This window comes from Ostrinia furnacalis, unplaced genomic scaffold (assembly GCF_004193835.3).
Source record: "Ostrinia furnacalis isolate ACB-3 unplaced genomic scaffold, ASM419383v2 OfSCF4234, whole genome shotgun sequence".
NCBI classification, from domain to species: domain Eukaryota; kingdom Metazoa; phylum Arthropoda; class Insecta; order Lepidoptera; family Crambidae; genus Ostrinia; species Ostrinia furnacalis.
The window spans coordinates 239980-255182 of record NW_021134473.1 but is presented as its reverse complement, the minus strand read 5'-3'; the positions used below and the strand labels follow the sequence as shown (position 1 = coordinate 255182).

Sequence of the window (15203 nt, the reverse complement as noted above, 5' to 3'; positions counted from 1 at the left end):
ATAGAAGGCTGGGAAGACCAGGTCCTTAGTGTCCGGGCGCTGGATAAGGGCGATGTAGAAGGTGTAAGCGAAGAGGCCTTCGTTGACGTGGACGCGAGCCCAGGCAGCGGTCTTGTAGAAGGTTTCGAAGTCCTTGGCGTAGTAGAACACGTCGTACAGAGCCATCGCTTCAGCCTTCATCTTATCATCGAAGATTGAGAAAAGGTAGGTCTTGGGAACGAAACCTTGTTGGTACATCATGTAGAATTTTTCAACGACATCATGTTCCTGAAATTAAAAACGATCTCGTTATGATTTGAAATGGAATTACCTACAAATTTAGTTTATCATAAGATAAAATGCGAGTAAGTATGCCAGAATAATAACATGTATACCCATAACATAGTACAAAGACACCTACCTCGTAATTGGCGATGTTAGCCATGATGTCGTAGTCCTTGCCAACGGCGTAGTACCCCGCATTCTTGTTCACTTGGGTGATAGCTTCAAAAAGCTCCAAGACTTTGTACTGCTTCACCTTGGTCGCAGGCTCAACTGTAACAATGGAAATTATTTTTTAAATACTTTTATCATTAAATATTACTGATACTTTCATCAAAAAAGTAACAGGAAGGCGCTGGATGCAGGCCGCTAACAAACGGGCAATATGGGCAATAAATCATCGGGGGAGGCCTATGTTCAGCAGTGGACATTCTGTGGCTGAAAATTAATAATGATGTTTACCGATATTTTCGCCAGACCTGAACCTGGTGTTACTTAAAAACTTATTTGAACATATTAAATATTGATAAGTAATTTAAAAAGTATTAAACATGGAAAGAAAATTTTCTTACCTGAGTAAGTTTTAACCTGAGTGTTGAATACGGATACGGGGACGGTCCCGGCAACAGCCAGGGCCACCAGAGACGCCAGAACGACGACAGTCCTCATCTTGCCAGTGAGGGGAGACAACTGTGCCTCCTCCGTGCTCCCGGGCAGTATTTATACGATCTTGCCCCCTTATCTTGTAGGCTGCTTGCTGCCTACTGGCCTAATCGGTCCGAACGTAATCGCTTATTGTTGTATTACTGCCTGCAAATAACTCGGGATAGCAATGTTGATAAACACACGAATCTTAGACGTGATATCTAGATAAGTTTAGCTTTATATTGTAATTTAAACACACTGTTAATTTATCACTTATACATTCGGACCTTTCTTTCATCGTAATGGCTTTAGTCGATACGCAAGAAATTCGTTCGCACGAATGTGCGAAACGTCGCCTCTCTATAATAATATTGTTATTATTTGGCGTTTCGCTCGGATGTATTAAAATCGCGTGCGAATCGACTCCTTCGAGAACTAGTAGTATGCGATTCGCCCACTAAATAAAATGTGCAAATAAGAAATCAAAGTACAGTCCAAATATAATTCCATAAAATATAGATGTGTGCGAAAAGCTAGTACCTACTATAATAATTATTTGGATTTTTTTGATTAGGTAGGTCGGTTCGCACGCGATTAAAATACATCAGGGCGAGTTTTAGCTTTACTAAAAAAGAAAAGGAGAGTTAACTTGGCGAAAAGCTGCTTTTCCCACGGCCAGTCGTATGTGGCATGCTGGAAGCTTGGTGATTCCAGCAATAGGAAAATAAAAAGAAATATTTACAAATGAATGATATATGATGATGATGATACAAATGATGGTGAAGGTCGCGGGAAGTACCTGGATGCAAGCGGCGCAGGACCGGTCTTTGTGGAAATCCTTGGGGGAGGCCTTTGTCCAGCAGTGGACGTCTTTCGGCTGAAACGAACGAACGATTTACAAATGAATATTGCGAGTGTAGTTTTCGATTTCGTTATAAAAAAATGATACCCCTGAGTAACTTTCACCGGATCAAAGGCCGAGCTACATGTCTATAAAACAACAACATTTTATTTTCATGTTTATTTTTTACCTTTAAGATTTGTATATTTTATACGTATTCAAACATTCAGTTATGAGAACGTTTTCGACTTCTACGCAAAGTCGCGGGCAAAAGCTAGTAAATAAACAAAATAGCGTTTTAGTGTGCTATTAGGGGGCGTCCATTAATTACGTGAGACGTTTAGCAAGATTAGATTTTTGGACGTCAATATCTAAATGACCGTTTGAGGTATATTTATGAAATTTGAAGCTGATGATTATCGTGCAAGTCTCAACACATGAGCCAAATTTGAAGTGTTAATGCACAGAAGTTTTTGAGTGATGAGGAGTCAAAAGTGGCTCCAATTGGGTCGTCTAAATATACGCACGGTGCAGTCCCCTCCCTAGAACTAGGCTTAACATGTTCTCGCATGTCTAAAATGTTGGCTTAATGTTAATTTAGTCGATTTTCTCCTGATGGGAACATGTAAGACAAAAATAAAATTTCCAATATTACAGACCTTCTAGAGCAGATGCCGTGAAAACTATAAAAGGTAAAGAAAAATTTGACAGTCTCGCCTGTAGCAAATTGAATAAGCTTTTTTTGGTTCATAGTAGTCATGTCACTAGGACGCATAGTTTCCGAGGATTAAGCGAAAAACCGAAAAGTGGTACCTTTAAATCCTCCTCACCCCGCCGTCTCAAGGGCTAAGGGCGGGGACCTTTGCTATGTTCATCTCCTAACTAGTCTAAATAAAGTCCNTAACATATATAAGCCTCCCCCAATGCTTTCCATGTTGATCGATTGGTAGCGGCCTGCGTCCAGCGCTTCCCTGCTACCTTTACGACGTCGTCGGTCCACCAATTAGTGTAGTATAATATTAACTTATTCATACAAATCAGAAAAAGTATTATATTATTATGTACTGAAAAAATATTAATTAATAGCCTATAAATTATTTAGTAATATTGTGTATTTATTGTTTATTATGGCTTTGAACTATTTTTGGACATGCTATACTCGATGTTTATATTTTGACAAAATAATTTTAAGAAGCATATTATTATGTATATTTGTATAATATATATAAAACTATAATTAGATTACGATAAATTAACTCCTGAAGTGTTTGTTACTTAACTCTTCCTTGTCATCTAAATATAAAATCTTCTATATACTTATAATAAATCTGTAGAGAGGTCAATTCTGTACATGAAATATATTTTCAAAATAACTATCAGGGGGTGATTAGTGATCGATACTGATGCCAAAAATGCAATCAGTAAAATTTTTGTCTGTCTGTCTGTCTGTCTGTCTGTCTGTCTGTCTGTATGTTCCTTATAGAAACAAAAACTGCTCGACGGATTTTAACGAAACTTGGTACAATTATTCTTCATACTCCTGGGCAGGTTATAGGATACTTAGGAATTCCCACGGGAACGGGCATTAGCGGGAAAATCCTTTTGTATGNCAGTCATTATTGGTTTCATACCGTAAAGTCATTAACATACAATTTATTTTCATTGTATTTTTCAATACTTACAGCCTTGAACTGGCCCATCTCCAGGTAGTTCATGAAGATGTCTTCGTAGTTGCGAACAAAGCGCAGGTCGTCAAGGTTCTTCTCAGTCTGCATGTAGTAGTAGTTAGGCCTCTGCACGAAGGGGTAGTAGTTGGGCGAGTGTATAATGCTTTATTGACTGGACTATAATGTACTTTTTTTAATACATACATACACAGTAACACCCAGTCCCGTCACAGGTATTAAAATTCATCATTTCAATTTCTGCCCGGCCGAGAATCGAACCCAGGATCTCTCGGCACAGTAGTCCGTTTCGAACCACCAAACCAAACGGCTGACAAAACTGTTAAATCTATACCACAGAATAATAATAAGCCTACTCTATACTAAATACTCAGTCTAAATACATACAGGGTGTTTCTTGTAAGGTGTCAAGCCGAAGGCAGGTGATAGGTGAGGACTAGACCTATCGATTTCACCCCCATGTATATTCTACGATTTTTCGTAGTTTAGAAGTTATCGTTAATTTTGTGATTTTTTCAAATTTTATGACCTAGTAGGCTTTAAATTTTTTTATTTTTTTTTGCGTCGACTTTTCAGATTTCTTTTTTTTGACAGATTCTCTATTAATTGCAGATTTTTGAAAAAAATAATCAACTTCCTATCTTTGATGCAAGATACAAAATTTTTGCTAGAAACATAAAAAATATGCTTTTAGCGGAACATTCTAAAATTAACTATAACTTCTAAACTATGAAAAATCGTAGAACATACATGGGGGTGAAATCGATAGGTCTAGTCCTCACCTATCACCTGCCTTCGGCTTGACACCTTACAAGAAACACCCTGTATATCTATGTATACGACTCTATCTTACCAAGAAACTTATTTCCTACCTTGACCATTTATTATTGTATGTTCAATTGAAACTATGACTTTATTTATTTTACTTATTTATTTAGAAAGCTGCTTGAAGGTGTACAGAAAATCCAAGGCGCCATCAAGTTTTACAATCATGCAAATGACTTGATGAGTTACAAGTACAACACTGATTTTCAGTACACCTTTGAAGTTTATTTAAAACTCGCATACCCGGCGAACTTTGTACCGCCTATGTAGTAATGTAGGATTCTGATGGTGAAATAATTTTCCAAATAGGTCCAGTAGTTACAAAGCCCATTCAATAAATAAAAACAGTAAAATCTTTCCTCTTTATAATATTACTAGCTGTGCCCGCGACTTCGTTCGCGTGAAAACCCGTTTTCGCAACATTTTTCATTTTTTCTTCGCACCTTTTACTCGTAGCGTGATGGTTTATAGCTTAAGCCTTCCTTTAAGGGCTATCTAACACTGAAATAATTTTTCAAATCGGACCGGTAGTTCCTGAGATTAGCACGTTCAAGTAAACAAACAAACAAACTCTTCAGCTTTATAATATTAGTATAGATACAACTTAGAAAAAGTCATTCATCATCATTTCAGCCACAGGACGTCCACTGCTGAACATAGGCCTCCCCCAATGACTTCCACATCGCACAGTTGGAAGCGGCCTTCATCCAGCGCCTTCTTTGCTCTTTGCTGGGTTACCTACGTGAGTGCGACAAACGTTACATCGAATTTTGTTTCTTCGAAAACCTTTCTGCGAAGTTATTATACTGCGACGCCTTGTTATATCGATTCCTTGTTACTGCGATGTTACGTTACATCGAAAAACTTTACTGCGAACAATTTTACTGCGAAGCCTTCTTTATTTGACTTATGGCCGGTTTTTCAATCATCAAATAACTTTTAACTGAAGAATAAATATGTCATTTTGACATATTTCCCATACTGAGACTGTCAATATGCCAAACTTATTCTTCAAAGTTATCCAACGATTGAAAAATCAGGCCTTAGCAGATAGATAAAAAAATGAAATTACATACATACATACATAGAACAAAAACGGGCGGTACAAAATTATAGATGAAATAAGATTATAAATACATTACATTTTATTTACTTATTTCTACATATATTTAACAGTTACATCTTTGATTAAATAACATAAGAATAGAAACATAAATATAAATAAATTATAAAATATGACTATAAAATCGTTCGCAGTAAAGTTTTTCGATGTAACGTAACATCGCAGTAACAAGGCATCGATATAACAAGGCGTGTCGAAGTATAGTAACTTCGCAGAAAGGTTTTCGAAGAAACAAAATTCGATGTAACGTTTGTCGCACTCACGTAGGTAACCCCCCTTGCGTACTTTTATCAAGTCGTCGGTCGACCTTGTGGGTGGACGTCTCAAGAAAAAGTCATTATTTGTGCTGAAAATGTAATAATAACCTTTACGATTTGGTGTTGATTTAATATTGACGACAACGAAACGACGATGTATAATATGAAGATATAAAAATATTTGTATAAAAAATATTGTTTAATGATATTTGGACATTCTATTCTCGATATTTCCATTTTGTTAAGTGAATTTGAAAAATATTTTATTTAGATTGATGAATTAACTGTTTTTATTAAAAAAAAGTTAATAACTGAAGTGTTAGTTAACTCTACTTGTCCACAATTAATTTTATAGTAGTGTACCTAGTAGTAGCTAATGATAATGTGATTAAAGTGATCAAAATAATAGACAAAATATTGTGTATAGTGTAAATGAATGGGGAAAACTTAAGAGTACATATTTATTAAGCCAGGAGAAATTAAATGAAGACATTGTATAATAAATATTTATTGTTATTTATATACTATATTCTATCAATATCTCTTAATACATTAACTATAAATTCAGTGTTTGATGACTTCGTTGGTGTGGATGACAGAGTCATAGGAGTAAGGGAACTCGGGTCCCTTGTNAAGTTAGATGCTTGAAATTTGGCATGCAGGTAACTTAGTAAACTTAAAGCTTAGTTACAACAGGATATTGCAAAATTCTCACGGGAACGGGAGTTAGCGGGAAAAAACATTTGTATGAAAAATCTAAACCGCTTAAGTTAGACGCTTGAAATTTGCCATGCAGGTACCTTAGTAAACTTAAAGCTTAGTTACAACAGGATACTGCAAAATTCCCACGGAAACGGGAGTTAGCGGGAAAAAACATTTGTATGTAAAAATCTAAACCGCGTAAGATAGACTCTTGAAATTTGGCATGCAGATACCTTAGTAAACTTAAAGCTTAGTTACAACAGGATATTGCAAAATTCCCACGGAAACGGGAGTTAGCGGGAAAAAACATTTGTATGTAAAAATCTAAACCGCGTAAGATAGACTCTTGAAATTTGGCATGCAGATACCTTAGTAAACTTAAAGCTTAGTTACAACAGGATATTGCAAAATTCCCACGGGAACGGGAGTTAGCGGGAAAAAACATTTGTATGAAAAAATCTAAACCGCGTAAGATAGACGCTTGAAATTTGGCATGCAGGTACCTTAGTAAACTTAAAGCTTAGTTACAACAGGATATTGCAATATTCCCACGGGAACGGGTGTTAACGGGAAAAAAAATTGTATGAAAAAATCTGAACCGCGTAAGATAGATGAAGGGGGGGTAAAACGAGATCCACGCGTACGAAGTCGCGGGCGGCCGCTAGTATTATAATAATTTAGTAGCAGATGTGATTAAAGTGATCAAAGTAAAAGACAAAATATTGTGTTTGGTGTAAATGTATGAGGAAAGTTTACTTACTCGTACATAGGTACTTATTAAGTCAGGAGAAATTAAATGCAGACATTGTATAACAAATATTTATTGTTAGTTATACACTATATTCTATCAACATCTCTTAATACATTTTCTATAATATTCAGTGTTTGGTTACTTCGTTGGTGTGGGGGATGAAGACAGGGTCAAAGGAGTAAGGGAACTCAGGTCCCTTGTGGTAGATCTCGGCATCCTCGACGTACATGTTGGGCTGCATGAAGTAGGGGGAGACGGGGCGGTCCAGGGGGTATCCGAACGCCCTGTCGTCCAGGAGAACATCCTTGAACTCTTCCAACTCCTTGGGCAGAGCCTTAGTAGGGTACACGAAGACGAAGAATTGAACAGGGAATCCGCTCTCGGTACCCCTTGGGAGCATAAGCCTCTTCGGCAGTTGGTCGTAGCTCTCGTTCATGTCAACCGGCAGTTTGTTCTGGTCGAGGAGCTTGTAGATCTCTTCAATGGACAGAGAGTCCTGCTTGAAGTGGAAGAAGTCCTCGGAGCTGCGCTCAATCACATTCTCTCCCTTGGTGAGCTTGTGGTGGAACCAGTCCACTTGGACAAAGTTCATCCAGTTGTCCTCGAAGTTAATCGGGAGGCCCTTGCCATCGTATTTAGGACCAACGAACACCTTGAAGGTAGCTTGCTCCTCAATGTCGGACTTAACGTTGATCTTAACGGTGAAGTCTTCGTTGTTCAAACGGGGCTGCAGAACCATAAAGGATTTCTTAGGACTAACCAACTCGCTATCGGAGAAGATCACAGTGTTGGAGGCATTGAAGGGGTGAAGTTCGAAGAATGTGGTCAGTTTGCTGATTTCAACATTGTTGACCTTAACGCCGACGTAGTGAAGAGTGTCCTGAGTGTAGGGCTGCAGGAATTGCTTGTACTTGAAGATGAAGCTGAGGATCTTGTTGTAGATCTGGTAGAATGCAGGGTCCCGAAGGGAAGTCTGGTAGAAGTCCAGGGCAGTTGGGACGAACGAGTAGCTGAAACAAATATTTTATCATAAGTATACACATAATTAAGAGCATGTTCGAAGGTTGTCTAGAAGATACTGCTATTTTGCAAATCCTATAATCTATCAGCTTATACATAATACTTACTCCTTGTATGAGTTAGGAGCTGCGCCTAAGATGCGACGAGCAGCCATTTCGTAGGAGCGGTGGTAGTGGGTAGGTCCAACCTTCTCGTACAGGTCGGGGTTCGATTGCCAGAAGTTGCCGACGAAGTTGATCGCCTTGGAGTTGTAGAAGTCCACCTCTTGGTTGTACTAAAATAAAAATAAAATCAGTCATTGTTGGTTTCATAGCGTAAAGTCATTAACATAAAATTTATTTTCATTGTATTTTTCAATACTTACAGCCTTGAACTGGCCCATCTCCAGGTAGTTCATGAAGATGTCTTCGTAGTTGCGAACAAAGCGCAGGTCGTCAAGGTTCTTCTCAGTCTGCATGTAGTAGTAGTTAGGCCTCTGCACGAAGGGGTAGTAGTTGGTGGTCATGAACGGGTAGTAACCGTATTTGAATGGCTGGTACCAAGAGAAAGTGGGGATCTCGCCCAAGCCGTTTGAAAGTCTCTCCAGGTAGTAACGGGCCAAGAGTTGTTGGTAGAAGTAGTAATAGTACTCTCCACGTCTCTCCTTGAAAAGGCCGTAAGTCAGTTTGTCTCCATGTTCCCAGAAAGGCATGATAGAGTGGAAGTAGCTGTAGAAAGTGTTCCAGCCAATGTCCTCAGTGAAGTAAGCGAGTTTGTATTCCTCGTGGTTGTATGTGTGGTAGTCGGAGTAATTGGCGTAGTAGAAGTAGTAGTCACCAGCCTCCTCCATTCCGTACTGCTCGAAGTCTTCGAATGGAGGTCCACGCATTTTGCTGTAGAACATCTTTGAGAAGGATTCGGTGTTGGTGTAGAATTCAGGCCAGATTTCGTAGAAGGCTGGGAAGACCAGGTCCTTAGTGTCCGGGCGCTGGATAAGGGCGATGTAGAAGGTGTAAGCGAAGAGGCCTTCGTTGACGTGGACGCGAGCCCAGGCAGCGGTCTTGTAGAAGGTTTCGAAGTCCTTGGCGTAGTAGAACACGTCGTACAGAGCCATCGCTTCAGTCTTCATCTTATCATCGAAGATTGAGAAAAGGTAGGTCTTGGGAACGAAACCTTGTTGGTACATCTTGTAGAATTTCTCAACAACATTATGTTCCTGAAATTAAAAACGATCTCGTTATGATTTGAAATGGAATTACTTACTAATTTAGTTTATCATAAGATACATACGAGTAAGTATGCCAGAATAATAATAAGTATACCCATAACATAGTACAAAGACACCTACCTCGTAATTGGCAATGTTGGCCATGATGTTGTAGTCCTTGCCAACTGCGTAGTACCCCGCATTATTGTTCACTTGGGTGATAGCTTCAAAAAGCTCCAAGACTTTGTACTGCTTCACCTTGGTCGCAGGCTCAACTGTAACAATGGAAATTATTTTTTAAATACTTTTATCATTAAATATTACTGATACTTTCATCAAAAAAGTAACAGGAAGGCGCTGGATGTAGGCCGCTACCAAACGGGCAATATAGAAATCATTGGTGGAGGCCTATGTTCAGCAGTAGACGTCCTGTGGCTGATATGATAATGATGTTTACTGATATTTTCTCCAGAACTGGTGTTACTTAAAAACTTACTTGAACATATTGAAAATTGATAAGTATTTTAATAAGTATTTAGTATTTTCTTACCTGAGTAAGTTTTGACCTGAGTGTTGAATGGGGATACGGGGACGGTCCCGGCAACAGCCAGGGCCACCAGAGACGCCAGAACGACGACAGTCCTCATCTTGCCAGTGAGGGGAGACAACTGTACCTTCTCTGTGCTCCCAGGCAGTATTTATACGATTTCTTCGTAATCAGTCAAAATGTAACTAGACTACCTATAGTCGTAATCGCTTCATTATGTGCCCCTTCAGAAGATAGATCACAGGAGGTGTCACAGATATCGATTGAAAATCTGTAATTTTTTTTTCTTATTGTAAGGTTAGTGGATAGGTACCTAACCCATACTTCTAAAGATAATTGATATTGTCATTTTTGAAGATAAGACATACAAGATTTTTCTAACAGACCCTTTTACTTTGTGGTCCAGTGTATTTTTAAATAAGTTTAATTAAAGGATATGGATTTGATAACTAAGTAGTCAGTGGATTTTTAATTTTAAATACAGTTTCTAGAAAACAAAATGTGTAGGGAATACTGTGGGCTCTACACTAAAACCTTCTCTGCATACACCTATATGGGTATAAATAATGAACCGCCTCTGTGGTCTAGTGGTAAGACCATCTGCTTCAGACGCAGAGGTCCCGGGTTCGATTCCCAGCGGGGGCAGATTTTTCTGTTCGGTTTGGTTGGTGGTATGGCTTGTTCTAAGCCCGCCTGGCTAGCTACCACCATCTTACCTAAGTCTGTCGCCATAAGAACAATGTTAACAGCATTGTTGTGTTCCGGCAGTTAGAGGTAAGACAGCCAGTTCCTCCGTGGTTGAGGATTCCGGGTGATGCTCGCTTCCACTTTCGGCCTGATCATCAGTTACCATCAGATGAGATACAGGCCAAGAGCTTCCTCGTTGTGGATAAAAAAAAACTAACGCATGGATGGTTATTTCTACGCGTAAGCTGCGACTTCAACTACCTACAATGACTATGACTTAAACTAAAAAATCTTTCAGGTTCCCAACTAAGTAGGTAGGTAGGTTCAATGCCATTGTCTACCTGGAATCATGAGTATTATTGGTATTATTCAAAGTTACTTGTAACTTATTATAATCAGTGTTTATTAACGTGTTTTTAAATTCAATTGGTTTATCAGTAAAAAGTTTCCACACAACATGCCGCGCATACATTAGGTTGGCATTATCATGCAAAAAGTAACTGAGACAATTTTATTTCGATGAATTTTGGTAAAGATTCACGTTGTTTTTATGCATAACAAGGCAGGTATTTGACCACAATCGCACCTGATGTTAAGTGGGATGCAGTCTAGGATGCTACATATCTGCCCTGTAAGTGCCTATTCACTCTCGCCTTGAAAAGGCCCGGTCTTCGGGAAAGACAGCAGCAGGCAACGAATTCCAGTCCCTAGCTGTAGACACTTAAATAATCTTAAAATTCATGAACGTATCTTACCTTAGAGATGAAGTAGGGGATGGATGAAAGTGGAATAATACCTTTTTCTCTAACTTTAATGAATTTCGCTTTTGAATCATCATCATCATCATCATTTGATCCACAGGACGTCCACTGCTGAACATAGGCCTCCACCCAATGACTTCCACATCGCACGGTTGGTAGCGACCTGTATCCAGCGCCTTCCTGCTACCTTTATCAGGTCATCGCTTTTAAATATTTCCTTGTGACTCGAATATTTATTCCAAATATGTGTGACTCTTATCTCCACTTCTATTTTCATACTATCTCTATTGAATGGACTGGCCGACTCGTCATCCAAGGAAAGCGGGTTCAAACCCCGCTGACGCTCGACTACTGTGGTGAGCCCACTCATGTCACTTGGCATATTTCGCTTAGTACGAAGGGTTCTTGCACAAATTACAAAAAACTTGAAAAAAATAAAAAAAAACCACTGTAATTAATGCATCGCTATAAATAGTTATTTTTGATTTTGTGAAGTTGGTTTTGAAACTTTGGTATTTGTATAATATTCATTTTTAATCCTAATAATTAAACTCTGTTGAAACATTGTTAAACAAATAAAACCCCCTTTATTATAACTAGCTAGTCTAACGAAATAGTAGTCCAAAAAGAAAGAAATTTTTGACATCCAAATGAAAAATAATTTAATTTTGAGCAATTGTTTTAAATACAATTTGAAACGAATCATCATTTACATCATTACTGCATTATCGCTAATTACTTCGTGACCTATTCGCGTGTTTTCGACAATATAAACAATAACATTCACCTCTATACAAACATTTTTATCTGCGGGGATCAAGGCTGGGTCAGAGATAGTAGATAGGTAACATTACAGAAACATTTATTTCCATAATAATGCTAGTGTATTTTGTTAATTTATTAACTATTCAATCGCCCTGGCTTTGCCTGTTTAGGTGCTAAAGATTACTTAGTAGGCTCTTGGTGCCACTGTCTGCCTTGGACTCACAATCGGATTTTTATTCACGGATGTTTTTACGACATACTTAGACGAATAATAAGATAGGATTTCTCGAAATTCTACCATTAAGGAGATGAAAAGGGTTGAAAGTTTTCATGGAAGTCCGTAATTTTTAAGCTCTAGCTTTAAAAATATCTAACACAAAAATAAGTTTTCAAATAGGACCACTTGTTCCAAAGAATAGCGCGATCAACCAAACAAACAAACTCTTCAGCTTTATAATTATAGTAGATCTTGTCTCTGTCTAGATCTTCCATCTGCCATAAGCTGACATTCTTAATTGGCCAATTTAATTTCATGAAAGAAATGTAGGTACTCCTAATAGGTACTATCATTTATTTAAAATTAGCTTTTTAAGACTTTAAACTTTTATCATATACTTTAATATAATTAGGTACATGACATCATTTACTATTATAGATAATAATTAACATTCATAATATTATTGGTACGAATATATCTTTTAAGTTACCTGATTACCAATTGTTTGGGAAATCTGATTTATAATTACTTTCATATCAATAACAATTTTTAATTGTGTTTTTAATTCGTAGAATACTAAGTAATCAATGCCTTTATCATATTCATAATATCCGTTTTGTACACCTTTTTCAAAATTTTATTTGTTTTTCATAATCTGTCAAACCTTTGCACTGCTTGGTAGAAGTAGATTCTTACACCCGTATTCACAAACGGTGCTTGCTAATCGAACGCATGGCATTGAATAAAGCTTTGTAATTGGTTCGTGTGTCATCTTGCATCCACGCACACTGTGAGACCTCATAGTAATGTTTGTGAATACGACGTAAATCCAGTGACGGGTTCCTACTACCGACCGACCCTTGAAGCGGCAGTCCGTCAGTGCACAGGTCAGTATCACTGTTGATCTTATTGTTGCTTAAAAATGTGGTTTGGTCCCCGAAATTTGCCGTTTATACACAGGCAATGTAGGTAATATTATTCAGTCGTCTTAAAAAATAACTGACGTCAGCTGATAAGTCACATCTATATCGTTGCCTACCTACTGCAACTTTCGACTGCTATCATCTTAGCGAAACTCTCTGTGAGACCCCAAGATAACTTTAATAGTGACAACTTAGTCTTTTTTTAAGGTGTGTTGGCACCATCGTCGCTGCAGGAGCCCTGTAGCAGCCTGGACAGGCAGCTTGCCTTCTGGGGGGATCTGGGGTGGTTGGAGTAGGAAGATAACCACAAGAAAACGAACCACAAATCGCGCACAATGGCCCAATCATGAGGCTAAGCGCGGTATTCGATTGCCCTGCAAAACTAACTAACTAAGGTATGTTGGCAATTTCTTTTGAACCAAATACCTACTAATAGTTCCGATAAGCAAAACTAAAGTAGGAATGAGTTCACCACCATGGACCACCACAGTCCAGCGGAAGATGGTGTTTGTTGAACTACCGACAGTCTGTCAAAGACACTGCTGGGTTATTGTTCCCAAAAAAAATTATTATAGTTTGACAACCGAAATTTGCCGTTACACAGGCAATGTATTTTTAGGTAATATTTAGTCGTCTTAAAAAATAACTGACGTCAGCTGATAAGCTACATCTGTATCGTTGCTTACCTACTGCAACTTTCGACTGTTATCATCTTAGCGACAGCGCGCGAGCTTTTCGATAAAAGATCATAGTTCGCGGCGGGTTTCGTGAGGTGACATGATAATGCACTAATTAAAAATGTGTTTGTCAGACGGTCCGTAAATATTTTTTTAGATACTGAGTGTTGAGATTAGGACTTAGGTATTGACTATACCGCCCCTTAATAAAAAACTAAACATATATTTTTACAGTAGTGGAACTTTTCGAGGAACTCTTCCTACAAGCTTTGCCTCCACCAGTCGCTTCCTGACGGTCCTCGCAGATACTCCAGCTTTCGGTTCTGGTCCAAAACCTCGCTCTTGAACAGAACGGAACCCTTAAAGGGGTCTCTCTTTGCGAGAGTGACCATTCTGCGATCATCTTGTGGGGTTGTTTTTATTGGCCTCTTCCTTCTAGGCACATTTTCTGTGGTTTCATGATTTTGAAATAAACATGCATTGTAGATTCACGTTTTTGGAACATTTCAGATGATCTGCAATTTACCGGTATGGTCATTCACGATGATAAGGATTGATTATAACTAATTATTAATTGATGCGTTTTTATCTCGCAAGATAAGAATATCGCTTTTCATATTGACGGCGAAATTACAAATGAACAGTATAAAAGTTATTACTTTTTATTTTTTTAATTTAGAAGGAAAAACTTAAGCGTTCCTAATTAAGTGGCCAGACCGTCCGTACCATAAATACCGATTCATGTGATTTGATTAAGATTTTTTATTAAGTTCGTAAGTTTTTTTTTGTTGTTATTGTATTCTGTTAACTAGAGTACTTGATAGTCAATATATGTATGTTTACAAAGTAACAGTCAGTAATCCTACTAATATTATAAATGTGAAAGTTTGTGTCGATGTTTGTTACTCTTTCACACAAAAACTACTGAACGGATTTTGATGAAACTTTACAGTATACAACACTTACTTTTAACAAAAAACTATGGTAAATAAACTCATTTTTAGGGTTCCGTACCTCAAAAGGAAAAAACGGAACCCTTAAAAATGAGTTCATTTACCATAGTTTTTTGTTAAAAGTAAGTGTTGTATACTGTAAAGTTTCACCTTTTTCTCAGGAACGCGTGGAGGTATGAAGCTGAAATTTATATCAATTACTCAGGTCTACTGTCCCTTGAAGCTGTGAAAAAATCAAACTTCTAAGCCAACGCAATCAAAAGATACAGCCGTTTATGCCGCAAATTTTCGACACTTGCAAGGGAATCAAAACCTACAGGGTGCTTCCCGTGAACTCAGAATCTTGAAATTTGGTACGAAGCAACGTCTTATAGCAT

At 38.0% G+C, this 15203-nt stretch overlaps 1 protein-coding gene and 1 non-coding gene across 2 annotated transcripts; one reads left to right on the top strand and one right to left on the bottom strand.

Moving 5' to 3' along the window:
* Positions 1-7144: 7144 nt before the first annotated feature.
* On the bottom strand, positions 7145-9974 carry LOC114359093 (arylphorin subunit alpha-like). The gene is made up of 5 exons (XM_028313337.1): positions 9847-9974; positions 9438-9571; positions 8475-9305; positions 8218-8384; positions 7145-8100 (listed from the first exon to the last, which is right to left on the bottom strand). The coding sequence occupies exons 1-5, from the start codon at positions 9941-9943 to the stop codon at positions 7218-7220; spliced, it is 2112 nt and encodes a 703-aa protein (XP_028169138.1). The 5' UTR covers positions 9944-9974; the 3' UTR covers positions 7145-7217.
* Positions 9975-10416: 442 nt separating this feature from the next.
* TRNASTOP-UCA (transfer RNA opal suppressor (anticodon UCA)) lies at positions 10417-10488 on the top strand. Its single transcript has one exon. It is a non-coding gene; the product is annotated as a tRNA-Sec (tRNA).
* Positions 10489-15203: the final 4715 nt, after the last annotated feature.